The following is a 27,069-nucleotide window of genomic DNA, read 5'->3' as shown; positions in this document are numbered from 1 at the left end:
TTTATTAATCCTTAGAACCATAAGTAGACCAGCATCTTGAGATCTTAATGTGCGCTCTGGTTTGTAAGTCATGATGAGTTCAGACAAGTAAGCCGGACCTCGGCCATTTAATGCTTTAAATGTTAAAAGAAGGATTTTGAAATCTGCCCTAAACTTAACCGGGAGCCAGTGTAAGGATTAAAGAACTGGAGTTATGTGTTCGTATTTTCTTGTTCTTGTAATAATTCTTGCAGCCGCATTTTGTATTAACTGGAGGCTGTATAAAGAACAGTTTGAACATCCAGTGAACACCGCATTGCAGTAGTCAATCCTACTAGAGATAAATGCATGAATTAATTTCTCAGAATCCTGTTTATTTAGAAAGCGCCTTAATTTCCTAACATTAAGATGGAAGAAGCATGTTTTGGACAACTTTGTAATATGCGCTTTAAATGACATGCTAGAGTCAAAGATAACTCCTAGATTGCGGGCTGATTCAGTAAAATTAATTGGGATTTCAACTGAGTTAAATGATGACAGAATATTGTGATCAGCGTCATTCCCTCCAACAATTAACATCTCTGTTTTATCTGTATTTAAAGACAAGTAGTTCTCATTCATCCACTCCTTTAATTCGCTAACACAACTAATTAAAGACATCATCGGAGAAACTTTATCTTACAGTTATGAGTGTTTGTCAGTATAACTGTAGGAGGTTTCACATTTACATTTTGGAATTTTTGCCCATTCTTCAGTGCAAATTTGCACCATATGTGACAGATGATTATCGGTGGGTAGTCATTTTCAGAAAAATGGGTGAATAATCATCAACTAAGTAATTTTGTATTTTAATATGTAATATAATTCTGAACACAAAATATTTTATTGCATTGTAACATCATAAAGAATTACTTCTGCAGAAGTTGAAAAGGTCCTTTTCAAGTACGCTTTAATTTTAGTAGCAAATAGAGAAGTAATCAATGGGGGTAATTACTTTCTAAAGTATGTTGTGTGTATTTTGAAATTAAGACTCCTCATTCATTAAAGAAAAGATGTGACCATTTATTTTGTTGCAGTTGATGCAAGTGTTAAAAAAAGAGGGATTATAGAATGTCTAAGATTATACAGCATATTTTACCATTTGGCCATTATCTATCTGCTTGGTATATTGCTCAATGCTTAGTACATTCATTTTAGGTTTATTTTAATATGTAACTCTGCTCGCCAACCCAAGCTCCCCCCCACTCTGCTGCTTGCTTATGTGGATTTCACTTACACCAAACAACAAAACTTTTAATTCTCACGGATAAGCCACTTCATTCGGAAGAAACACTACTTTTCCCTGATGGCAACACGAATTAGGCAATCTACAAGTCTCCGACTTAAAGTTTGAAGCCAAACAGTATCTACATACTTTTGTCATATCACCTATGTCTATATATTCGATCTCTTTTCGCTTTTACCTTTTCATCAATATCGCATTGAATTTTGATTTCGTGTTTGGAATTGCATCGTGACAACGCAACGTATAACTGCCCGTGAGTGAATATCGTTTCTTTCTCTCTACAAGAAATATGTCTGACAATAGCATTCACACAAATGAGAAATGATTGAACCGTGTGCGTGGTTATGTGGGCAGGATTTTTTCAAATCTCTTTATATAAGCTCTTGTCTTGCCGGGCTTGAAATTTTCTCTTGCGGGATTTTGCATTCACCAAACAACAAATCTTTTAATTCTCACGGATACGCCTCTTCATTGAGAAGAAACACTTTTTTTTTCCCCTCTGATGGCAACACAAATTAGACGATCTACAAGTCTCCGACATAAAGTTTTAATCCGAACAATATATTCAGTCTCTTTTCGCTGTTCCGTTATTTCACCGAGTAATAATTTCCGTTTGTTTGCGCAAATGTGATCTTTACTGTCCATTTTTTGAGACATTCAAATTTTTGTACTTCCATTATCTCTAACCTGCTCTGCATGTGTACTGCGCCAACAGTTTTGAATCCTTTACAACGTTCTACTTTGTCATCTACTTTGTCTTTTATTTCCTGCCCAGGGTGTGGTTAAATCTTTTGGCACAAAGACTCATCTCGCGGAATGCGTGTCTCTCCGAGAAAATCCCATCTCATCTCCTTCAAAGATTTTTTTTTTTTTATATAATAGAGAGATTTTTTTTGTAAATTTTCAAGTAAAAAGTTAGAGTATCTTGATAAATGATATTTTTATTGGTGTGCTATTCAAATTTAGACCATGAAATGGGGAAAAGTAGTTGAGTGACTGTAAATCACAAGGTGCCACTGAAGTAATCACTTAACCTGAGAGTGCTTAAATTGTGCAAATATGTGAATAATTGGGCAGTGTCTCAATTCAATTGTAAACATAAAAGCAGAAACTAAATAAGCATGTACATGTGAGGTCATTTCATCTGTACTGCCTTTTTCGAAATATCTGGTTAATGTGTGATGTATACATTATTATTTTTCAGGCTCTCAGTATTCTCATGGAGTGATGACATCATCAACAGCAAGAAATGTGCCTAGTTCCCTTCCTTTGAAACCTGTACTCCAAAGTACCAATCCTTCTGTATCTTCTCCTGCTGGTCCTGCATCCCCTGCCATCAGAGTGTCTTGCTCAGGATGCAAGAAAATTTTACAGAAAGGACAAACTGCCTATCAAAGAAAGGGATCTACTCAGCTTTTCTGTTCCACCCTGTGCCTGACAGGTTATACTGTTCCCCCACTAAGACCCATCATCAGGAAAACCTGCCACTACTGCCTGAAGTAAGGGTCTTATTTTTGTTTTATTGCAGTTTTACTGATTGTTTAGTTACAGAATTATTCAGTTATCTTTAAATTCAAGTTAACATAGAAAATGCACTTGGGATTTAGACTGTTAACACTAGAATTACCAGAGCCTACGTAAAAACTTGTAGATCTGGCCCACCTTAAATCCCATCACACCTCTCTGTCAGTGTCTTTTGTCCTGTAAATCTGCTGATAAAGACAAGCAGCAAGCAGCCTGCTATTCCATCTCCCCCCACCGCCACAAAACGTGCACAAAATTCTCCAAGCTCAAGCCTTGATTATCTGGGAGTGAAGTGGTGGAGTTTTAGAGTGGAAATAATAGATCGTTATTTGGAACACATGCATTTCATGTGTGTTCCATTTCTACAATAATCTGTATAAACACATTGTTAAAACAGAAACGTTTTTCATATTGTAGTAGTAAAATGTTAAATTCATTTTAAATTAACAGTAAAATAACTTAATTTTGTTTTCCTGTTCTAAACTGTTTGACCAAAGGCATCCACTGCTGCATCCCACATTTTTATGCAATTGTTTTGTTCACCCCACTGAATTAAAGCTGAAAGTCTGCACTTCAACTGCATCTGAGTTGTTTCATTTAAAATTCATTGTGGTAATGTACAGAACCAAAATTAGAAAAAAGTTGTCTCTGTCCAAATATTTATGGACCTAACTGTATTTTCATACAGAGTTCAACAAAAACAGGTGTAAGCTTTTACTTTTTTAATATTTCTTGCTTATGTCTCTGAAATTGCAAGATATTCTTTTTTTTTTTTTTTTTTTTTAAACTAATGGAAATATAAAACTTTTGTTTTTATGGAAGGTGTTTTTGTTGTTTGAGTGTCTAACAGAATATAATGAGATTTGGGGGGGAAAGTAAATTTATAAGCAGCTTTTTATTGTTCAAACATTCATTTTTATTTGTTTTCTTATTGACAGAGAAATTCAAAATCCAAAGGATGTGATTATTGCTCCAGTTGATAACATTGGAACTATGAAGGACTTCTGCAGTCAGGCTTGCCTCACTGCCTTTGATTTCAAAAGGAAGACTGTGCAGTCAACTGTCTCTAATGAGGGAGTTACCATCAAGTGTAGCATGTGTCAGAAGACTGCTATTGTGCGTACTGGTGGATGTTATTTATATCTAAACAAACTCTCCTTGTTTTAAGTTATGACAGTTTCCATTTTTTTTTTTTTTTGCAAAAATGTAATTCCTTAGCAAAAAGAATAGGATATGCGATGTTTCTGCTGTTTCTTTTTTTCTCCTTTATCTTTTTAAGATATATTGCTACCTTTGTCATTTGGTACTGTACTCATTTACATGGTAATTTCTTTATTAGCAGTGTACAGTATGCATTTGGTAACTCTTATCTTTGTTAGTTAAGTCAACATTGTGATAACATCAGGCAACTAGTAACATCTTTATGGTTGGCTTTTTATGAAGTTGTTCATATGCTCCAGCATGACTGCTACTTTACTACCATGCTGTGTTTTCAGTTTGTTTATTTGTGATAATGTTGGTTTTTGTTTGGCAGGGCAGTTGATAGCCTTTTAGTAATCTTTCGTATTTCCTTCACAATGGTATGTTTTGACCATTATTGATTAATTTGCACATACTCATAGCAAAAAACGAGTATTGTACATTTTGCATTTTTTGGCAGATTTTGTAGTACTTTGTATCAGTGGTTCTCAAAGTGTGGTACATAGGTAAGTGCCAGGTGGTCTGTGGGCTGACCTAGTTATCTTTCTTAGAAGAACATTCTTACTGGTATGGCTTCATGAAGTGGCTCTTAAGATCCGGAGTACAGAGCACCCTATCTGGTTTTCTTGCAGATGACAACATCTTTTACTGTGCTTCTACTCTTATTTTTTCCCACTCCAATCATGTAGTCCGAACCAGCATGGCAGCTCAAAGAGTAGCAATACGAGAATTAGTCTGCAACATACAAATACACTTAGTAGAAATTCAGGGGGGTATTTTCCGTACGTTGCTTAAATCATCCGAGATCAGATGCTTCATCTTGGATGAGTTAATGCCGGTGAAACTCATCCGGGACAAGTCGGTTTTTCAAACGCAGCCGTGTAGTAGATTAGTTTAGCTGGATCTAATCATCCGAGATGAATGCGCATGCCTGTGCTGAGTGAAAAGCCCATATATATTGAGTCTAGAAAATATGATCAGCAAGTCTTTGATAGGCTGTAACAAAATGATGAAAGAACGGGCGCATTTTTTTTTTTTCACACAAGCAGAGCAGGACATTTTATTCGAAGGATATGAAGAATTTCAAGATTTAATATGCACAAAGGGTAACACTACAAAAGCAGCCCAAACCAGAAAAGACGGGTGGCAAAAAGTGGCCGACAAACGCTAAGTAGTGTGCATTGTACTTACTGAATGCAGCGTTTCATTTCCTATGTGTCAGATTAATTATTATTTAATATATCATAATTCCAGATCAAACGTGAGCACAAGGCGAACATGGGAACAGGTTAAAGTGAAGTACAAGAATATACTTCAAACTGGTAAATATTGGTATATAACTACTTAAAGAATTGTTGACATAAAGAATCATATATAATATAAAAAACATTAATTCTAAAGCTAATAAGAAGGCAGACAAGCAAAAAACAGGTGGAGGTCCACACAGTCCAGACCTAACCCCTGCAGAAGAGTTGGCTCTCCAACAAAATGCCCATCGCCCTGTTTCTGAGGGCATTCCAGGGGGAAGCTCCTCCTCGGAACCATTGGCAGGATGCAGTGGTCACTTCATTTCAGGTAAAGGATGGTCATTGCATATATTTGTCATTGATGTGTGTCATAGGTATGTTCCATATAGCCCTCTTTTTTGTTGGGTCAGTTGCAGGGAATGTCATATCCCTAGAACCTGTCTGACCATCAAATATTTGACCTTCTTCAATATCTTATTGAAGACACTGTGTCTGATTATTCATAAGGAGGAGAGGTATATTTTCCAAATCAAACTCCACTCTGATCAGTCCCATGTGCCCCAATCACATTTGGAAATCCTGGGTAATGAGAATGTTAGGCTGATTGTGAGATTCTTCATGGAACTGTGGGTGTTTTAGCCTGTATATTACCTACCTGCAATGGCATGAAACGCCTCTTTTATTGTCTGCATACGCAGTTGTCCAGGAAACACTATGGAAACCCGAAGGAAGTATTTCAGAGCCAAACAGACTTTACGAATTGCCTGGCAAACTGCACTTTTAGATAGATTTTCCGCATCGCCTACAGTATATAAAAAAAGTGCCACTTGCAAGAAACCTCAAAGCAATGCATACTGTCTGTGTGGCTGTGAGAGCCCGACTTCGCATAGTTTGTCTTTGAATATAAGGAGCTAATAAATCTTTGAGGTACAATATTATCCCTCAGCTAAAGCAGTATCTTTCAAAAAGAATTTCCTCCAGGAGCAAAAAAGGATCTTGCCGATCACGCAAAACCCTCTCTATATGAAATTCTCTTCTTATAATTTGTGCACCGATATCAATTGGTCGCTCATTCATGAAGGGTGAAGCCATGACTGAATGAATTCCATGCATGGACACTGATTAAGTGTGTGAGCTAATCCTTGTTTACATAGAACAAACCTGCTCCGAGCAGGTTTGAGGATTTGGATGTGTTGCTATGACAACACATCCAGCAAGAGTTTCGAAAAACCGACAGATCCAGAATCAAGCCAAATCGTCAACAATTACATCGGGCTAACCGAGTAATCCACGTACGAAAAATACCCCCCAGGTTTTTAATTTTGGGTTGGGCATCTTCCAGGGGCATTACTGAATGAGTAACTGAATCACTTAAATTGTGTTTTCTGATAAACAACCCTGCTCAGGCTTACTAACTCATTATCTGAGTTTATTTTCCAACTGTTATTCTTCTTTGTACAATATGTTTTCTGCCTCACTCCGCGCTGTCCGTGCAACGTGGCCGCAGAGAGCTTAAACAACTCTGCACATCCACATAAAAAACGACAAGGGGTGAGCGAGCTTTCTTGAAGGCTTTTACTGGACGTACCTCGTTGTAAACTGAAATATATACAAAAGAAACATACAGTCATTTACAGGTGTACAATCAAAGACGATAAAGAATGATTTACAAAGCAATGCAGTACATAGCAGACAGTGTACATTAAACAGTAAAGCTTTAAAAGACACTTACAAGGCGAGTGGTTTCCATGGTTGGATCAAGACAAAGAGAAGCGTGTAGACAGAGGTTCAAATGCTGTGTAGCACAACTAACCAGACCCAGGGGTTTATATACGCTAAGGATACGTTTTGGACGTGACCAAAACAAGAGATAAAGGGTTGCCTACGTGAGAGACATGGGGTGTATTGTATTCAAAGGCTTATTAGGGGACCTACGTGCTTTACGTGAGTTTCATAGACTTTTATAGCGCCACTGAGAGTGTGGGACGTGACTGACTGGTGTGTTAATAAATGACAAGATGAAGGGGGAGCACAGTTCAACAAATAACAGTCTTAACTAACAAGATATGGGGCAGAACAATATGTTTTTAGTGTTTTTCCACATGAGCACCTGGAAAAAAATGGGATAATGTTAAGGTACAAAATATACAGTAACTAGCAAAATACCCGCGCTTCGCAGCGGAGAAGTACTGTGTTAAAGAGGTTATGTAAACATATATATACATAAACATATATATATATATATATATATATATATATATATATATATATATATACATACATATATATATATATATATATATACATACATATACACACATGCAGACACATATATATACATATACATATTTGTATATCTACATATATATACACATATATATACATATTTGTATATCTACATACATACACATATATACATATATATATACATATACATATTTGTATATCTACATACATACACATATATACATATATATACATATTTGTATATCTACATACATACATATATATCTATATATATATATATATATATATCTATATATATATATATATATATATCTATATATATATATATATATATATATATATATATATATATATCTATATATATATATATATATATATATATATCTATATATATATATATATATATATATATATATATAGCTGATTACCCAGTGGATTCGCTCACTGAGTGCAAGAGAAAAAAATAAAATGTATGTATAAAATAAGTTTAATTGCCAAATTTATTTTTCCACAAATAAAGAGCACTTACAATAACATAGAAATCAATATAAACAACATTAACATCATTATCATATGAGAATATGAAGTAATATATAAGAAGCACATTGCATATAAATATAAATTATTAAACAGTAAAATGTTCTTCTATAATACGCTACCGTGGCTATTCGTTTGTCTGTCCAGGATTTTAAATCAGCTGTAGCTCGCAAACCGTTTCACCTATTGACTTGAAATTTGGTACACATATACTACGTCACGTCTACTATTCGCTTTCCCACACATATGAACATATATATATATATATATATATATATATATACACACATACATATACACACACATACACATATATACATATACATACATAGTGCGTTGCAACACGGGCTGTGATTGTTACATGGGAGGGAGAGGACAAATCACAGCTTCCCGCTTTCTAATCGGGCTTGTGATTGCTGCTTTGACGGATGCCCAGATCCCACAGTATTTCCCCTTAGGAGAGGCGTTAGGCAAGTGTAATTGAATAGCGGTGCTGCAAGTTATTACTCTTTTTATCTTTATTTTATTTTATTGTAGAATCAACTCACAGCTGCGCGCACCAGTGCGTGCGTGGCGGATGCGTACGGCTGACGTTTTCATTGTCTACCACCTTCGCTAATCATTGTTGAGGCAGATTGAAGACTTAAGTGCCAGCTTAACTGAAAAATTAAAGAAAACATAATAAGTTTTAAAAAAAAATCAGTTTTAACGGGAAAAGATGCCGACGAAAGGAGAGAAGCAGCGGGACGCTAGGGTGAAGAGCTGCTCATTAAGCAGCAAGTGCATCAACCTCTGAGCAAACGAATGGTAAACGTACAGAGAAAGAGGATAAATACTATGAATGGTCATGTCAAGTGTATTCACTCCACGTTATAGTGCAGTGCGCTGTTACTGGTATTTTGATAAAAGAATCTGAATAACATAAAAGAAGCGTATAAATTATTAAACAGTAAAACATTAACATTTAAGAAGTAAAGATACATTGAGTACTACTGTAGTGCTTTCGGGTATAGTACATGTTTTGTTTGCCCATTACATGCATAAATGTATACATTTTTTGGTGTACCTACCCAAAAACACGCGACATGAGCCGGCAGTTAAAAATTTATCGCTCCAGCAATTTTAACTCTGTTACAAAGTCATCTAATATGGTATTGCAAACGGCAGCGGGAGCGTTTCTATAAACTCAATTTAAACTTACTGTTTACACCGTGCTTTGAAGATGCATAGTATGCGACACGTGTTTCGCCATAATTGTGGGCTCATCAGGAGTACACAGTCACTGCACTCCCTTACGGGAATCGATCCTCGGACGTAGAGGCGAAGCCCCTAACGTTGTGCCACGGCGTGTGGTTCGTTCATTTGACAGCATGTAGATTGGGGTAATTACATTGCAGGCATTCGTAGTCTGATTCACAATCTGATTGTATGGGTGGTTACCTACCAGGTAACGCTTGTGGTTGGTGAGCAAGTCGGCTAACTTCTGCCACGGTGCCCTCTTTCAGTTGCGAGAAGCAGATCATACAATGGTTGAAATAGTTTAATATATATAGCAAAATCACCGCGCTTCGCAAGTCGGCTAACTTCTGCCACGGTGCCCTCTTTCAGTTGCGAGAAGCAGATCATACAATGGTTGAAATAGTTTAATATATATAGCAAAATCACCGCGCTTCGCAGGGGCGAATATGGTATTGCAAACGGCAGCGTTTGTATAAACTTAATTTAAAGTTACGGTTTATACCGTGCTTTGTTTCATATTCTTTTCCTACCTTATCAATTGTGTAATGTGTTTTTTGAACAGGTTTGATTCATGGAAGTGATCACTCCTGCTGCGTTCAGTCACTTCACGTGAGCCGCTCTCTTGTGTGATGTTGCGATGTCCACGGGTTTATTTAATGTTAGCTAAGACCCGGCAGTTAAAAGTTTCTCGCTACAGCAATTTTAACTCTGTTACAAAGTGATGCAAACTGTCGTTTATACCTCGTGTCTTCTCATTAAACTTGTATCTCGCGAATATGGCATTGCAAACAGCAGCGGGAGCGTTTCTATAAAGTTAATTTAAGGTTACAGTTTACACCGTGCTTTTTTATACCTCGTGTCTTCTCATTAAACTTGTATCTCGCGAATACAGTATTGCAAACGGCAGCGGGAGCGTTTCTATAAAGTTAATTTAGACTTACGGTTTACACCGTGCTTTTTTATACCTCGTGTCTTATGAAGATGCTTGTATGCGTCACTCACACGCTTCTTATTGTTTCGCTGCCTTGTCAATTGTGTAATGAATGTTTTCTTCAGCGCTCTTTGGGGCTCCTCCTTCTTTTCTACGTACTGAGTTCACAGTCAGTTCACGTGATTACGTGGGAGGCGTGATGACGCGACACGCAACTCAGTCTCCTACGGCCATCTTGCTGCCTTCCATTACAGTATATGGACAAAAAAGAGGTTCCAGTTATGACCATTACACGTTGAATTTCGAAATGAAACCTGCCTAACTTTTGTAAGTAAGCTGTAAGGAATGAGCCTGCCAAATTTCAGCCTTCCACCTACACTGGAAGTTGGAGAATTAGTGATGAGTGAGTCAGTCAGTCAGTGAGTGAGTGAGTCAGTCAGTCAGTCAGTGAGGGCTTTGCCTTTTATTATTATAGATGAGTGGCTATTGGCAATAGGTGGTCCTCCATATCTTTGAGTTTAACAAAGTGGTCCTTGGTTCAGAACACTTTGAGAACCATTGCTTTATATCTTCTTAGACTCTAATGAAGATGGGATTTTATTTTCAAAACAAACCATTGTACCTTGTCTAAATTCTTTTATAAATATTAATGAAATCTAACTGTGCATATATGAGATTAATATTTAATTTTGATTGTCTTTAGATTCGTCATGAAGTTAACTATCAGAATGTTGTACACAAGTTGTGTAGTGACACGTGCTTTTCCAAGTTCAGATCTGCCAACAACTTGACTATGAATTGCTGTGAGAATTGTGGAGGATATTGCTATGGTGGGACTGGGCAATGTCACATGCTGCAAATAGAGGGGCAGGCCAAGAAATTCTGTAGTTCCAGCTGCATCACAGCATATAAACAGGTAGTGTATTTAGCATACAAGTTTCCTATAAAGGTATAACTCTCTTTCAGTCAGTAATGCATAGAAATCTTGTTTGAGCAGCAGTAATTACTTTCTTTTTTTTACGATTGATAGTTGTATTTACTGCTCAGTTGTATTGACACATTATGATTTAACACTAGAATCCCTGAAGCCTACGAAAAAAAAGTTATAATGCTGGACAACCTTAAATTCCTTCGCAACTCTATTCATCAGTTTATGAAGGAATTTAAGGCTGCCTGGCATTACAGCTTTTTTCATAGGTTTCAGGTATTCTAGTGTTCAAGATTCTCTTTGAGAAAAATGTTAGCTCATGATCAGTATGTTACTAGTTTTCCATCTTGCTTTACAGAGGAAAAGTAAATGCAAAAAAATTGCATTGCCCATTACATACACTGAAACTGAGTAATATTTTATGTTTATTTTCATTTTCATCACCACAGCATTTTATCACATTGTTCTTTGCAAATTCCTTTAAATGATTTTTTGTATATTTTCTCTGTTTGTAGAAATCTGCCAAAATCACTCCCTGCACTGTGTGTCGAGCTTTGAGATCCTCTGCAGAGATGGTTGAGAACACAAATTCTCAAGGGAAAACAGAGTTGTTTTGCTCAGTCAATTGTCTGTCGGCTTACAGGGTTCAGTCTGTCACCACTTCAGGTATTTGACTGCATTTGTTTTTGTTCCATAACAAATTATTACTTATTACCCTGTGTCACAGTAAACGATGAGTAGAAACAATTCACTAACAGTTGCAGATCCGTCACACCTTAAATCTCTTTGCACCTCTCCGCCAGCGCCTTTTGTCCTGTAAATGTGTCGATAAGCAGCAAGCAGCCTACTATCACATCCCCCCACTGCCACACAGTTTTCTCAGCTCAAGTCTGTTTACCTGCGTGTCAGTTGCTTAGAGTTGTATAGAGTGAGAAGTCAAGTAAAATGACACCTTTTATAAATACTATATCGTTATTTGGAACACATGCATGTCATGTGTGTTCTGTGTCTACAACAATCTATGTAAACACATCGTTAAAACAGAAATGTTTTTCATGTTTTAGTAATAACTAGCAAAATACCCGCGCTTCGCAGTGGAGAAGTAGTGTGTTAAAGAGGTTATGAAAAAAAAAGGAAACATTTTAAAAATAACGTAACATGATTGTCAATGTAATTGTGTTGTCATTGTTATGAGTGTTGCTGTGTTTTATATATATAAAATACACACACACACATATAAACATATATACATATACATATACACATATATATACATATCTACATATATATATATATATATATATATATATATATATATATATATACATATACATATACACATCCACATATCAACATATATATATATACACATATATACACACACACACGCTTTATGGGTGATGATTGTTTTAGTCTTTTTATCTTTATTTTATTTTATTGTAGAATCAACTCCTATCTGCGCACAGCAGGGCAGCCGTGGGCGGATGCGTATGGTGTATTCACTCCATGTTATCGTGCATTGCGCTGTCAGTGGTATTTTGATAAAAGAATTTGAACAACATATAAGAAGCGTATAAATTATTAAACAGTAAAACATTAACATTTAAGAAGTAAAGTTACATTAAGTACTACTGCAGTGCCTTCGGGTATACCTCATTTTTTGTTTGCCCATTACATGCTTAAATGTATACATTTTTTGGTGCACCTACCCGAGAACACGCGACATATAACCGAGCGTGGGAGAAGCATGGATTTTAAACACGCGTTGAGTTCATCTGCTGGTCTCCCTCGTGGAATAACTGGTAATGTTTGACTAAAATCTACAGCGAGTAAAACGACATTACCTCCTATTTTTTTTTTTACGATCTCTGAGATCTTGCTTTTTTCGGTTCAAGGCTTCATAAGCTCTTTTATGTTCCATGGTGTACTTAATAAGTACTAATTATCCCAAACCATCATCTTTGAATGTTGCAAGACTTTCGCCTTGTATGTAGATCGGGGTAATTACATTCATTGCATTCCTAGTCTGAATCACAATCTGATTGTATGGGTGGTTACCTGGCACTGTAGGGTTGCCACCCGTCCTTTAAAATACGGAATCGTGCCGCGTTTGAGAATGAAATTGCGCGTCCCGTTTTGAATCAATACTGGACGTGATTTATCCCGTATTTTTTTTATCATTTTTTTTTTAAAGCAGCGTCTCATGCAAATCATCCCACACGCATTTTATGAAGATGCCTCCTTTCCTACTTTTGATTGGGTAATACTTGATGTCATCGTTAGTTTGATTGGTGTTTTTAACTGTCCAGTGAGGAGGGCGTGTCTTTTAAGTACAGTCTGCAAAGTGTTGGCACTGAGATGTGGCGTCAGCGCCATAGTTGAAGCCCCTAACGTTGCGGTCAGCAAGTCGGCTAACATCCGCCATGTGCCGTCTTTCAGTTGCGAGAAGCAGATCATAGAATGGTTGAAACTGTTGCCCCTAACGTTGCGCCACGGCGTGTGGTTCGTTTATACCTCGTGTCTTCTCATTAAACTTTTATCTCGCAAATATGTTATTGCAATCCGCAGCGGGAGTGTTTCTATAAACTTAATTGAAACTTACGTTTTACACCGTGCTTTGTTTCCCTGATGAACATGCTTGTATGCTTAACTCGCTCCGTTCTCAATTGTTTAATTAATTTTTTGCTGTTCGCTGTTTGCGGCTGTTCCTCCATTTCCCCCTACTTCGTTCTTTTATCTCGCGAATATGTTATTGCAATCCTTAACGGGAGCGTTTCAATAAACTGATTGAAAATAGTTTTGCATTTACCTTTTTAGTAAAAGGCGAGCTTTTAAGCCTGAGAAATCACCCCGTAAATGCACACGTTTAATTGGACATGTGTTAATATGTATGGTTACACAGTATTAAAAGACAGTGAACAACGTCAGTTACCTTTCTTCCCGCGTTTGATAAAAGGTGAGCTTTTAAGCCTGAGAAATCACCCCGTAAATGCACACGTTTAATTGCACATGTGTTAATATGTATGCTTACACAGTATTAAAAGATAGTCAAAAATTAACGTCATTTACCTTCGTTCCCGCGTGTGACTCGTGCTGTAAATGTCTTCCTTGTTTTTAGTTCACGTGATTACGTAGGAGGCGTGATGACGCAATACGTGACTCCGCCTCCTCCATTACAGTGTATGGACAAAAAATATGTTCCAGTTATGACCATTACGCTTTGAATTTCGAAATGAAACCTGCCTAACTTTTGTAAGTAAGCTGTAAGGAATGAGCCTGCCAAATTTCAGCCTTCCACCTACACGGGAAGTTGGAGAATTAGTGATGAGTGAGTCAGTGAGTCAGTCAGTCAGTCAGTGAGGGCTTTGCCTTTTATTATTATAGATTGACAAAATGTAGACATGAAGTGTATAATGTGTGAAGCCTGAAGTCCAAATATCAAATAAACACTTTCACAAAAGGTACAAATATAACAGAACAAGTGCGCTTCTATTCAAGAATATAACTGTAGAAAAAGAACCCGCATTAGGGTGCGGCATTCACACCCCTTTGATACGACCGCTTCGGTGGCGCAACAATATCAACTGTTGACTGGTAATCAAAACTTCACAGGTTCGACCCCGGACGAGTCCGTTTTGAGAAGTGAGCGGCTCTTATTCTTGCTATTTTAGAATAAAAACATACATTTGATTTGAGTCTGTAACAGCTGGTGTAAATTTTATGATACTTGTAAAGGTTAGATTTTTATTTTTTTTTTTTTTTTTTTTTTTTTAAGTTTTATTCTCTCAGTTGCATTCACGATCCCACAAACCCCCACCCCGATCTGACACTGCTGTTTTCACATAAAGATTAGCTATAATGGAGGTGAACTCAGATGATGACGACAGTTCTACATCGGAGAAAAAATCCATGTCACACTTTTGCCGTCGCTGTACTTTGTATATGTAAACGGCAAGCTCTGCAGTCTACTTGTGACTTTACGCTGTAGGAAAATAAGTAAATAAATCAAGGTAAATAACATTCAATCTGGCTCTTATATACAAAGTACAGCAACGGCAGCTTCCACCTGCAGCTTTAGACTCTTCAGTATGCGAGCGACTCTCCACGCTAGATCGAATGTTATTTACCTATTTACCTTGATTTATTTACTTATTTTCCTACAACGTAAAGTCACAAGTAGACTGCAGAGCTTCCCGTGTACAAGTACAAAGTACAGCGACGTGCATTCTTCCTCCAATGTAGAACCGTCATCATCATCTGAGTTCACCTCTGTTATAGCTCGTCTTTATGTGAAAACAGCAGTGTCAGATCGGGGGGTGGGATTGTGAACGCAACTGAGAGAATAAAACTGAATAAAAAAAAAAAATAGCTAACCTTTACAAGTATCATAAATTTACACCGGCAGTTACAGACTCAAATCAAATGTATGTTTTTATTCTAAAATAGCAAGAATAAGAGCAGCTCACTTCTCAAAACGGACTTGTCTGGGGTCAAACCCATGAAGTTTTGATTACCAGTCAAGAGTTGATACCATTGCGCCACTGAAGCGGTCGTATCAAAGGGATGTGAAGGTCGCACCCTAACGTGGGTTCTTTTTTTGCAGTTATATTCTTGAATAGAAGCACACTTGTTCTGTTATATTTGTACCTTTTGTGAAAGTGTTTGATATTTGGTCTTCATGCTTCACACATTATACACTTCATGTCTACATTTTGTCAATTATTGCTAAAACATGAAAAACGTTTGTTTTAATGATGTGTTTACATAGATTGTTACAAACACGGAACACACATGAAATGCATGTGTTCCAAATAATGTAGTATTTATAAAAGGTGTCATTTTACTTGACTTCTCACTCTATTCAACTCTAAGCAACTGACATGCAGGTAAACAGACTTGAGCTGAGAAAACTGTACGGTGGTGGGGGGATGTGATAGCAGGCTGCTTGCTGCTTATCGACACATTTACAGGACAAAAGACGCTGGTGGAGAGGTGTGAAGGGATTTAAGGTGGGACTGATTTACGAGTTTTTTTTGTAGGCTTTGGTAATTCTAATGTTAAGCTAAAGTGGTGAAGAGAAGTCGAGCATAATATTTTTGTGAGTGGGTGACTTGCATATTTAGCTCTTCGTTCATTATTCTGGCACTCATTTAACTAGCGTGTGCTTGAAATTCATCATTTAGGGTACATCATGGCACGTCTGCATCACTGCTGGAAGGAGGGAGGACTTAAAACTCATGCAGAACAGAATATTTCCCTTTTTCCTTAAGATTTGTTTCTAACATAAAACAGTGTCACAATAAAAATAATTTTGAATTTCAGTGATTACAAAAATCATAGCAAAATTTTAATGCTCCTTTTTTCTGTAAAAATGAGAAAATTGGACAGTGGACATAATACTTTTACAAGGCATTATATTCCCAAAAGATAAGTGTGTCCCATGAAAGTTCAACCATCAGCTATAATACCCACACATAATTTAGACAGATGGGAGTTTTAATAATTATGTGTTTTGGAAATTCTTTGGTGTTAAATTTATCACCAAAAAAACTTTGGACAAGTGGCAACATTTCATAGGTATATCCTAATCTCTTTTACTGGAAAGAGAAAAACCTGTATACGTAAATTGTTGAAATGCCATGTTGAACACTTTTTATTGGCTCCTATTGCTCAGTGATAGGTCGTCTTGTGATGGGGATTCAAAAACATCTGTAGCCAGTACATTCCATATTACTTAATGGGCCCTGCTTTAGTAATGCTGCTAATTTGCCTGAAGTGTAATTTTAGGTTTCAAATGTTAATTGGTTCCACCAAGATACCATACTTTGTGTGAAATCATAATAATTTTGTAAAACTTTTACATATGCTTGTTTTTACTTTAGGATATTTAACCAAATAATTGCAGAAGAAACAATTTTTGCATGCTTTTTTCCACCTAGGTGTTCAAGTTACATGCAATGGCTGTAAATGCTCTGCTGTGCCCCAGTATCATCTGGCCATGTCTGACGGAAGTATACGTAACTTCTGCAGTTACAACTGTGTTGTAAACTTTCAGGTACATTTAATTTTCACTAACTTAGCAATAGCTATATCCGTTTCCCTTTGTAATCTTTTTACATTTTTTTTTAAATTAACAGATTGTTACTATTTTTTAAAAATATTTTATGGACTAACTCTATACCATGGATTACTGAAAATAACTGAAATTTCCATATAGCTGGTGGATAGTAAAGTATTTGAGTATTAACCAAATTTTAGATAACTAGTTTATTTTTCAACATCATCTGTGGCTACTTAACAGCATATTGAAAATGCTTTCATACCAGAAAATGCAAGTGGTGAAACACTAGTCTGACATTGTCCCTATTTGCCAGAAAATACGGACAAGTAAACTTTCTCTTGACCTGGAAGGTGCTGCTACCGGTCTGTCTTGCATTTGAAAAAATATAATGGTTTTCTTTGTATCCTGTAAAACTGCACTGTATCAGACTAAATAGAATTAAGAGTTAGGAGGCCATAGTTTAGTATTATTGTCCTTTTGTTTCTTCCATCACATTTTTAAGTATATCTAATGCTTTTGAGCTATGCTTTTGTATAGAATTAGCCACAGTACATGTCCTCCTTGTGCATCTCGCACTCATTGGTCGCTTCACCAAAGCCTAACAGTTGTGGGTTTTATGCATAGTTCAAATGCTATGAGACAGACAGGAAATACAATAATAATAAATAGCATTTATAGAGCGCCTTTCACAAACCAAAGGTCGCTTTAAATACAGAAGAAAAAAAAATCACACAGAAGGCAAAAGTTAATCAAAGAGGAAAGTTTTGATTTGAGATTTAAAGGTGGAGAAAGAGGAGCAATCTCTGAGAAAGTGAGGATGAGAGTTCCAGAGTTGAGGGGCCATAACACTGAAGGACCTGCTTCCCAGGGTGGAGAGTCTGGTGCGTGGGACAGTAAGGAGATTACTGCTCAAGGACATGAGAGACTGACAAGAAATGTCTAGAGGTAGGAGCTGAGTGAAGTAGATAGGGGCAAGGTTATGTAGGGTTTTGAAGGTGAGAAGCAGAATCTTGAATTTAATCCTTGATAGAACTGGTAACCAGTGAAGTTGGGAAAGAACAGGGGAGATGTGAGCAGAATGATTTGTGTGGGTGAGGACTCTGGCTGCAGAGTTTTGAATGTACTGTAGCTTCTGTATAGTTATTTGCAGGGAGCCAGATGAAGAGGGAATTATAGTAATCAATACGAGACATTATGAAACAATGAACCAGAGTTTGAGCATCATTAAAGGATAGAAATGGTTGGAGGCGGGCAATGTTACGGAGATGATAGAATGAAATTTTGAAAAGAGGCCTAATCTGTAGCTCAAAGTTAAGTGATGAATCAAACAAAACATCAAGATTTCTGACAACAGGAGCAGGTTTGACAAGTGTACCGTCAATAGAAACCGAACAGTTGGATTCCGTAGAAAACCAGGAGTTTAGGCCTATCAGTAACACTTTACTTTTATTGGCATCAAGTTTGAGAAAGTTATTTTCCATCTGTAGCTTAAGATCAGTTATGCAGTCAGTGGGTATGCTTTGAGGCGAGTCTGTAGGAGAGTGTGTACTAAGATATAACTATCTGCATAACAGTGGAAGTTAAGGCTATATCTGCGAATAATCTGACCAAAAGGAAGGATATAAAGTAGAAAGAGTAATGGCCCAAGGACTGAACCCCTGAGGGACACCATGCGACACCGGTAAGGTGAACGATTTATATATCAGCCGAGTGTGACACTGTTGCCTATTAGAAAGATGTGTTGTGAACCACTGAAGGGCTAAGCCAGAGATCCCTACAGTGGAGAGACGCAAGAGGAGGGTTTCATGATTAAAAGTTTCAAATGCTGCACTTAAGTCAAGAAGGAGGAGAGTATTCAGTGAACCGCAATCTGCAGACTGGAGAAGATCATTAACTAATACAAGTTTTCCTGTGTAAATTTAAGTGAATACCCTTCAGAGTTGGAGATTGCAGTAGGATAATTTTGAGAAAACAATGCGATCTGGAATAGCTAATTTGTGACAGAATATTGACGTTTCACCTAATTCAGCAATATAGGAAATGATTACCAGGTTAGCAAGAAGTGGTATTTTTGCGGTCAGAATGTATTTGTAGTGATGGAATAAACACTTAAAACATTGACTTTAATCTTTTATTTTTACAAATTAAAAGTAGAGCTTGTCTTTAATTGCTTTTTATGTAGGCTGAATTACAGCATCCATATCAACATTGTGTTCCTCCAAAATTGCCAGTGGCAGTTGACTTAAATGAGGTGAAACGCCAGGCGGATATCCCAAGTATAAATACTTACACTGCATGAATGCAGCATTACAGTTGTGCTTGAAAGTTTGTGAACCCTTTAGAATTTTCTATATTTCTGTATAAATATGACCTAAAACATCATCAGATTTTCACTCAAGTCCTAAAAGTAAATAAAGAGAAACCAGTTAAACAAATGAGACAAAAATATTATACTTGGTCATTTATTTATTAAGGAAAATGATCGAATATGACATATTTGTGAGTGGCAAAAGTATGTGAACCTTTGCTTTCAGTATCTGGTGTGACCCCCCCTTTGCAGCAATAACTGCAACTAAACATTTCCGGTAACTGTTGATCAGTCCTGCACACCGGCTTGGAGGAATTTTAGCCCATTCCTCTGTACAGAACAGCTTCAGCTCTGGGATGTTGGTGGGTTTCCTCACATTAACTGCTCGCTTCAGGTCCTTCCACAACATTTAGATTGGATTAAGGTCAGGACTTTGACATGGCCATTCCAAAACATTAACTTTATTCTTCTTTTTAACTCTTTTAGGGCGGATGTCGACTTTTGTCGACAGGAGGGGTTGAAGGCTAATGTCGACAAAAGTCGACATCCAGGGATAGGGGGCGACAATCAGCTGTTAATGGCGACAAATCTCACTGTCATGTCACAGGCATTCCCTCTGTGCTTGGAGGAATGCTAGACTCGTTGACTCCGCAAATAAACATTGCGTGTGCGTGAGTTGCGAAATGTAAACAAAGGCAAGATGGCACCGACATGTGAAAAGGCAGCGAAGCAAGTGCAGAAAAGAAAACACTCGGCAGACGATGTTTTGCGCATTATCGCGGAGTCGGACTCTTGATTTTTCAGAATCGGATTTTATTGGCAGTGATCAGGAGATCGAGCAAGAGAGTGAGAAGCAGGCATCAGCTGATCAGACACCAGCCGATGCTGCGCCAGTGGATCTGCTGCCAGTTGAGTGCCTTTGCGCAGCCGATGCATCTACGGCAAGGTTCGTATGGGATAAATACACAGACATTGATCCGTTGAGAGCCGATCTGGCTACCGGAGTTTACAAGACGGCATGGCTTGCTGTTGGACACAACAGATCACCAGCTGCTGTACTTCAGGCTGCTCTCTCCTGATGCTGCTTTTCAGCTACTGTCAGATGAGACAAACAGGTAGGCAGAGATTTTTTTTGAATCACGGGCTGCGTTTGCATCGCATTCTCGTTTTTCAAAGTGGAAACCCACAACGAAAGACGAGATGAAGCGCGCTGTGGCATTACAAATAGAGATGGGACAGAACTGGTGATATAACTTCAGGGAGCATTGGTCCAAACGTGTTTTGTCCCCTGGTGGCTTAGGTACGTGCTGCTGCTAAGTTTTATTCACTTCTGTAATAAACAGAAGCAAATCCCATGGGGTGAGCCAGGCTATAATGCCATACATAAAGTTCATAAAGTTTCAGAAGATGAAAAGAGGTGACAATACAGTTTTCATGCAGGCAGAAAACTTGGTGGCAGTGGCATGGCACGATGGCAAATGGGTGACTTGTCTCTCTACAGTACACACTAACAATATATGTGAGAAAGTGCAGCAACAGACAATTGAAAAATAGGCACCAAAGCAACACATATTGTAAGGAGTGCAATGTGGCAATGACTGAAATTGGCTGCTTTGAGCGAGATCAGACTTTGCTGTGTAAAATGCATGTGATATGTATGTGAAATCATAGAGTATGCAGGCTCATACAACATGCAAGACAGTAACATTTGTCAAAAGTAAATATTTTTTGTTGATTTGATATGTTAAACAATTGCTTTGTGTTCTTTTTTAAAAAATGTTAGTTTTTGGAAAAATATTCAGCCCTGGGAGAAAAGAAACAAAAAAAAAAATTAGCCCTAAAAGAGTTAACCATTCTTTGGTAGAACGACTTGTGTGCTTAGGGTTGTTGTCTTGCTGCTTGACCAACTTTCTCTTGAGATTCAGTTCATGGACAGATGTTCTGACATTTTACTTTAGAATTCTCTAATCTATATTACTAAACCACAGTTTTAATTTATGCATGGATCCTATTTATCTCATAGTATTCTTTGGGAAAATGTGAGTTACTCTGTCCACTAGCTAAGGTGTGGCTGAAACTGAATTGGGCAATGATCCTAAGCACACCAACACCGCAGCTAAGTGGCTGAAGCAAAAATAAATAAAGACTTTGGAATGGTCATGTAAGTAGAGACTTCAGTCCCATTGAAATACTACAAGACACTGCACTCTAATCATTTAACCATATCACAGAGGTAATTAACAATGTTGATAAATGTTATGCTGATTTATTGCTTCAAAAACTTTTTTAGTCAAGATACTGTACAGCACATTCAAAAAGACCCCATAAGGATCATTGTGTGCAATTTTCTTTGTCTTTCTTCAAGAAATAGATGATCAGAGAACAACATCCATGTGCAACTGAAGGCTAAAGAGCATTTATTAGTCAGACAATACAAAGTAATTCAGTCTCTTCACTCTCCATTAGAGAAGTATGTAGTAAGAACCGGGCCCAGATTATTAAAAGAAATCTTTAAAAAATTACACAGAAAAGAAGTTAGGAACATAAAGCTTATTTATGTTATTGAATATTGGAAACATGATTTTAACAATTGTACAAACAAATTAATTTGGTGGACTGCAGTTATTGAACATAGTGATCCAAAATTATATCTTCAGTTGTTTAAGCAATTGAAATATTTTGGGTTTAATTTCATGTTTAAGGTAAAATCCACAGAGTCGTTTTTACTGCATACCATAAATTTTCATGCTAAAGTTTAATTTACTTTTTTCTTTCTTCTAGAACATGTTTAACAAACCTTCTGGTCAGAGTTCTTCAGTTGTACCTCTATCTCAGGGACAAGTGATTGTAAGTATGCCCTCTGCACCAGGCGTTACTGGTGGAGGTGCAACTGTCACCACAACCAACTCCAGCACAGCAGCAGTTACACAAGGCACAATGAGTACCCCAGCAATGGCAGGCTTACAGAGGCTAGCTGTCCAGTCACAGCAAGCACCCATGTCCCGTGCCGTGATCAAACTGAGGTGCCAGCATTGTCACCGCCTCTTTTCATCGAAGCCAGAGGTGCTTGATTTTAAGGTAAGTTTTTAGTATAGTTATCTGTATAAATGTACTGATGTTAGATCGAAATTGTTTGTGTTGACTATAGTATACAAGTCTCACAGATGTCACTTTTTTAGATAATACTCATGTATTGCTTTGTAAATGCACCAGTAAGAAAGGTGTTTTAAAGACCTTTGTTAACTATGTAGTGGGGAAGAGTGTAAAAAAAAAAAAACATTAAAGCCAATATGCTTTTCAGCATACTTTGTATTTTACTGTTAAAGCTCTGTAAAGGAAATTTAATTTTGTGTAACATTTCATGGCAATATTGTTTTGTTGAGAAATAGTGTATGCCACTGAATGGCTACTTTTATTAGGTTCACCAACATAACTTCCTTCTCAACCAGTGATTAAATCATATGTTCAGCTAATGGTACTGAATCATGTGCAGTTCAGCATTACTACACTATGGATTTAAGTGGCAATGAACATAGCATGGTAGTGTGCTGGCATAAATGTTTCCAGGATCTGCTAGGGTTTTGGTATGCAACTTGTCGGTGGTTTATTGAGAGAGGAAAAAATCTTCGTCGTTCTTGTGGGGTAAAGTCTAATAAAAATGCATGGCATACACCCTCAGAATTAATTTTAAAATTATTGTTATATTAACTGCGTACCCATACGTTGCTATTTCCTGAAATCAACCAGCTTTTGAAAAATATGGGATGCAAATATGATTAAATGACAGAAAAGCACAGGCAGTATTTTTGTAGACTTTACAAAAAGTAGCCTTGTGAGGCCAGATGTGATTCTCAAATGAGAACAAATGTCTGGGGACAACCTGTTAAAAGGTGTGTAGTGAATAGCTGTGAAATCCTGCAGTACAAAAGCTACACCCACAGGGCTCCTTTCTGAAACACCTGCCCCCAATTTCTTGTCTATGTGTTTTAGAGTGCCACTGGAGTTTCAGGGATAGAGCAAAAGGTACCAAATAAAGGATTTGAGGCTGAGAGAAAACAAAATGCTAAAATTGCTGTTATCCATTCAGGAGTTCAGTAGCATGAGGTAACTGAAACTTAATAATTAATTTACACGTTGTAATGAGAGCTGTGACAGTGGTGACGGACACACACGGACGGACCCCTGCAGCCACTGGGTTTCACACATTTGACAAGTGCCTCTGTCTGCAATGATATCTTTCTGTCATTTTGAGTATTTCATAACTGTATGACATAACAAACAAAATTTAGATAACCATTGTGGTCTGTGGATAGATAACATGTTTAAATGCGGTGGCTATTTTGTAGTGGCATGTTTGGATTTCCAGTTAAACGGTAATATTAAAATTCTTTAGTTCATTTAGAAATGAAATCAGAACATGGGTGTTGAGCTGCCTCATCTGTGTTTCTGCTGTTGGTGTTAGGAAGATTTGTTGATTTGGGTGTTTTGAGTACTGAAATCTGCATCTCCTGTGGCTCTTTGTTTATCTCTCTCTCTCTTAACGGCAGTTCTTTTGACAGAGTTTGACACACAGTTTACTTCAAATGCATACAGTATATTGCAGTTCATATTTTCATAAATATACCTGCCAGTTTTTTCAAACTTACATCAACTCCTACATTATTGTAACGCTGAACAACAGGGACCACACAACACTTGCAACAATGTATTGTTCACATTTACCATTCATCCATTTATGATGTTGAATGACAATATATATAATCTGATGCTACAGAAGGATATTCCCTTGCATCATGTTGTTTCTATTTTTGAAAGTTTATTTTTTAAACATGCAATGTGCTCTTTGCACTTGCAACACATTTATAAGTCTAATAGGGTTTTTTTTTAGGAGAGCTTTTAGCTGTTGAAGGTCTGTCAGACGAAGTTAACAAGAACACTTCTGCTTTTTTTTTTTTTTTTGAAGTTAAAAATCGGCACTCCTACTCCATGAGGCGTTGGATTGGTTTAGAAATATGACACTTAGTGAGCTATCTAATTGTTCCCAGTTTTAAGTAACATTCACTCATGGTTGTCTCCAGGCATATACAGTACATTATACTGTGGGCTTCAGTGAGACTATTAAAATAAGTGACTTGGATGTAGATTTACCTTATGATTTGATATCTGTACTTTGTGTTCAGCATTATTATGACAGATACATTAAAATTTAGAAATAAACCTAGGTGTATATTATCTAATGTGAAAGAGAAAAGATTGTCATTCAGTCTCAATTTCAGTTTTGAAAAAGTGTAACAACTTGGTGGAGGGACAACAGAAACAAACAAGAAATCAAATTTTGTCTTGCTGCCTTAAATTTACTTTACAAGTATCATTTAATACATTTAACATTTTCCATTGTACATGTACTAAAAGACAAGTTACTGAATTGGGTAACCTTCTAAACTGTGCAAAGGCTACATATTTTTAATGCAACTGAGTAACTACTACAGGGAAGGCTAGCACTGAAATGCTGGCTACAAAGCTCTGGATTACAGTTCACTTTAGTGTCAAACTAGGATGCTGTGGGACATGTTGTGAAATTGTAAGTGATCCCCTCCGTCTCTGTCCTTGTATATAGTCCAAGATGCTGAGAAATACATTGAAACTGTTATCTTTTGTATTTAAGGATACAAAATGGGTTCAGATCACATGAATAATGTCCTAAAATAACATTTTACCGATGAGCATTGGTTTTATAGTCTAAAATGAATGTAGACTATGGTAAATATAATGGATTGGAACAAAGTTTATTCTAGGAAAACTGCTGCTTTTAATGTTTGTTTTTAGTACATTGTGATAGCTAACTTTTTATACCTACAGAAGGACTGTAACATAATATTATGAATTACAAAAAACATACAATTTTAATAAGTAAACAGATTGATGTACAGACTTCATTTACGTAATTTTTGTAAGTTGGGGGCAACCTTGGGCTTTTTGTGAACCAAACTCATGTGGCTGTAATGTTTTTTTTTTTTGTTTTTTGTTTTTTTTTTAAGCTGCTTTAAAGGCTTAGCCATTTTCGCACGCAATCTGGTGTAGATTATTATTCACATTTGTTTTTACTTCTGCCTTCTAATACATGCAGGTAGCTGCACCTGGTTTTAAGTACTTTTCAATTTATATGGTTATCTTCAAGTAGTTTTTTTTTCTTAGTAGTGTACCTGTATTTCATGGCTTGGTTACTTTTTCCAAGTCATTACTGTATATAAAAAGTACAGTTTTTCAGCTTGATATGGTAGTTGTGCTTTACATATTTCAGGGTCGCATGCTACAGTTCTGCGGGAAGACTTGCTTTGATGAATTCAAGAAGGTCAGTTTTGTTATGGCACGATGTGAATACTGCAAGATAGAGAAGATTGTAAAAGAGACCATAAAGTTTAACAAATTGGACCGTTCTTTTTGTAGTGAAGGTGAGCTTTGTATCATTTGCCTTTTTATTGTTTTGGTTCTGTGATCAAATGTATTCAGTACAAGCAAAAAGTTTTTTGAATTGGACTATTTCAAGAGATGGCGAGTTATTTCCCACCTTTTGATATCATAAAAGTTAAAGGCAAATAAAGTATTATAAGATGTACTGTGCTTGTCAAATTTTGATTGGGGAAAAATGGCTTTTGCTTTGTTTACTGTATTTTAGGTTGCAAGCTTCTTTATAAGCATGACTTGGCCAAACGCTGGGGTTCTCATTGTCGATGCTGCACTTACTGTACAAATGCTTCTCAGAAGGTGGTACAGAATCACTTTGCAGGGAAACTGGAGGAGTTCTGCAGTGAGGAGTGCATGTCCATGTACACAGTTTTATTTTACCAGGTATACAACAATAGCAGCATGATTACTGATATTTGTCAATATTTAAAACCTTCAATAACACATTTTAGTTGGATATAAATTTGAAGTTTCTTGCTGTCCTTAATATATTAAAAATGTAACATTTTGTGTGTGTTTCTTATGTTTTTTAAAAAGAAAATGTAGAGCTTTAGTCTTAGTAATATCTGCTTTTGGCATTTATTCAGGGTGGCAGCATTTACCCTTTTACATATAGACTTTTCAGATTATTAACCATTAAAACAGAAATTTGCTTTTTGAGATAGCCTCTGTTTTTGTAGATAAGCTGTATTGGCATGATCAGGATTTCAAAGTATATGCTGTATTCATATTGTTTATTTTTAAAATATTGTGTTAAAAGTTTATAGGTCAATGTTTCCTTGTCATGAATCTGCTTGCTTTATCTTCACAATCACTAAATATGCCACTTAAATTGTAATTTGCAAAGAAAGTACTGTTTGAATCAGTGGACAATTTACGATGTTAAAGTTAATTTATGGGTTATGTTTAAATAATTAAATACATATACACATTTTCAGATTCACTTAGTACAGTCCAAGGTTGTGGTTTGTAAAGTCCTGTCCTAATAACACTGGGTAATAGGTGGGAAACTGAACATGGCACCAATATATCAGAGGACACACAATTCCCCGCTCATTCACAATGCGGTAAACTTAGAGTTGCCCATTTTAGGAGATACTGAGGGGAGAAAAAGGAAG

At 36.8% G+C, this 27,069-nt stretch overlaps 1 protein-coding gene across 1 annotated transcript in view; it reads left to right on the top strand.

Annotated features, from left to right (window-relative positions):
• The window catches only part of zmym4.1 (zinc finger MYM-type containing 4, tandem duplicate 1), a 98,130-nt gene that overhangs the window by 53,489 nt on the left and 17,572 nt on the right, over positions 1–27,069 (top strand). Inside the window, exons 7-14 of the mRNA XM_028819713.2 lie at positions 2,469–2,763; positions 3,727–3,904; positions 10,893–11,105; positions 11,633–11,783; positions 17,057–17,172; positions 22,268–22,564; positions 25,788–25,938; positions 26,163–26,335. Of these exons, the coding sequence (XP_028675546.2) occupies positions 2,469–2,763; positions 3,727–3,904; positions 10,893–11,105; positions 11,633–11,783; positions 17,057–17,172; positions 22,268–22,564; positions 25,788–25,938; positions 26,163–26,335 (1,574 nt within the window). The remainder of the gene's footprint in view (positions 1–2,468; positions 2,764–3,726; positions 3,905–10,892; positions 11,106–11,632; positions 11,784–17,056; positions 17,173–22,267; positions 22,565–25,787; positions 25,939–26,162; positions 26,336–27,069) is intronic.

The sequence above is a fragment of the Erpetoichthys calabaricus genome, chromosome 14 (genome assembly GCF_900747795.2).
Source record: "Erpetoichthys calabaricus chromosome 14, fErpCal1.3, whole genome shotgun sequence".
NCBI lineage: Eukaryota > Metazoa > Chordata > Cladistia > Polypteriformes > Polypteridae > Erpetoichthys > Erpetoichthys calabaricus.
The sequence above is the reverse complement of the archived record's forward strand: the minus strand, read 5'-3'. Positions and strand labels throughout refer to the sequence as shown.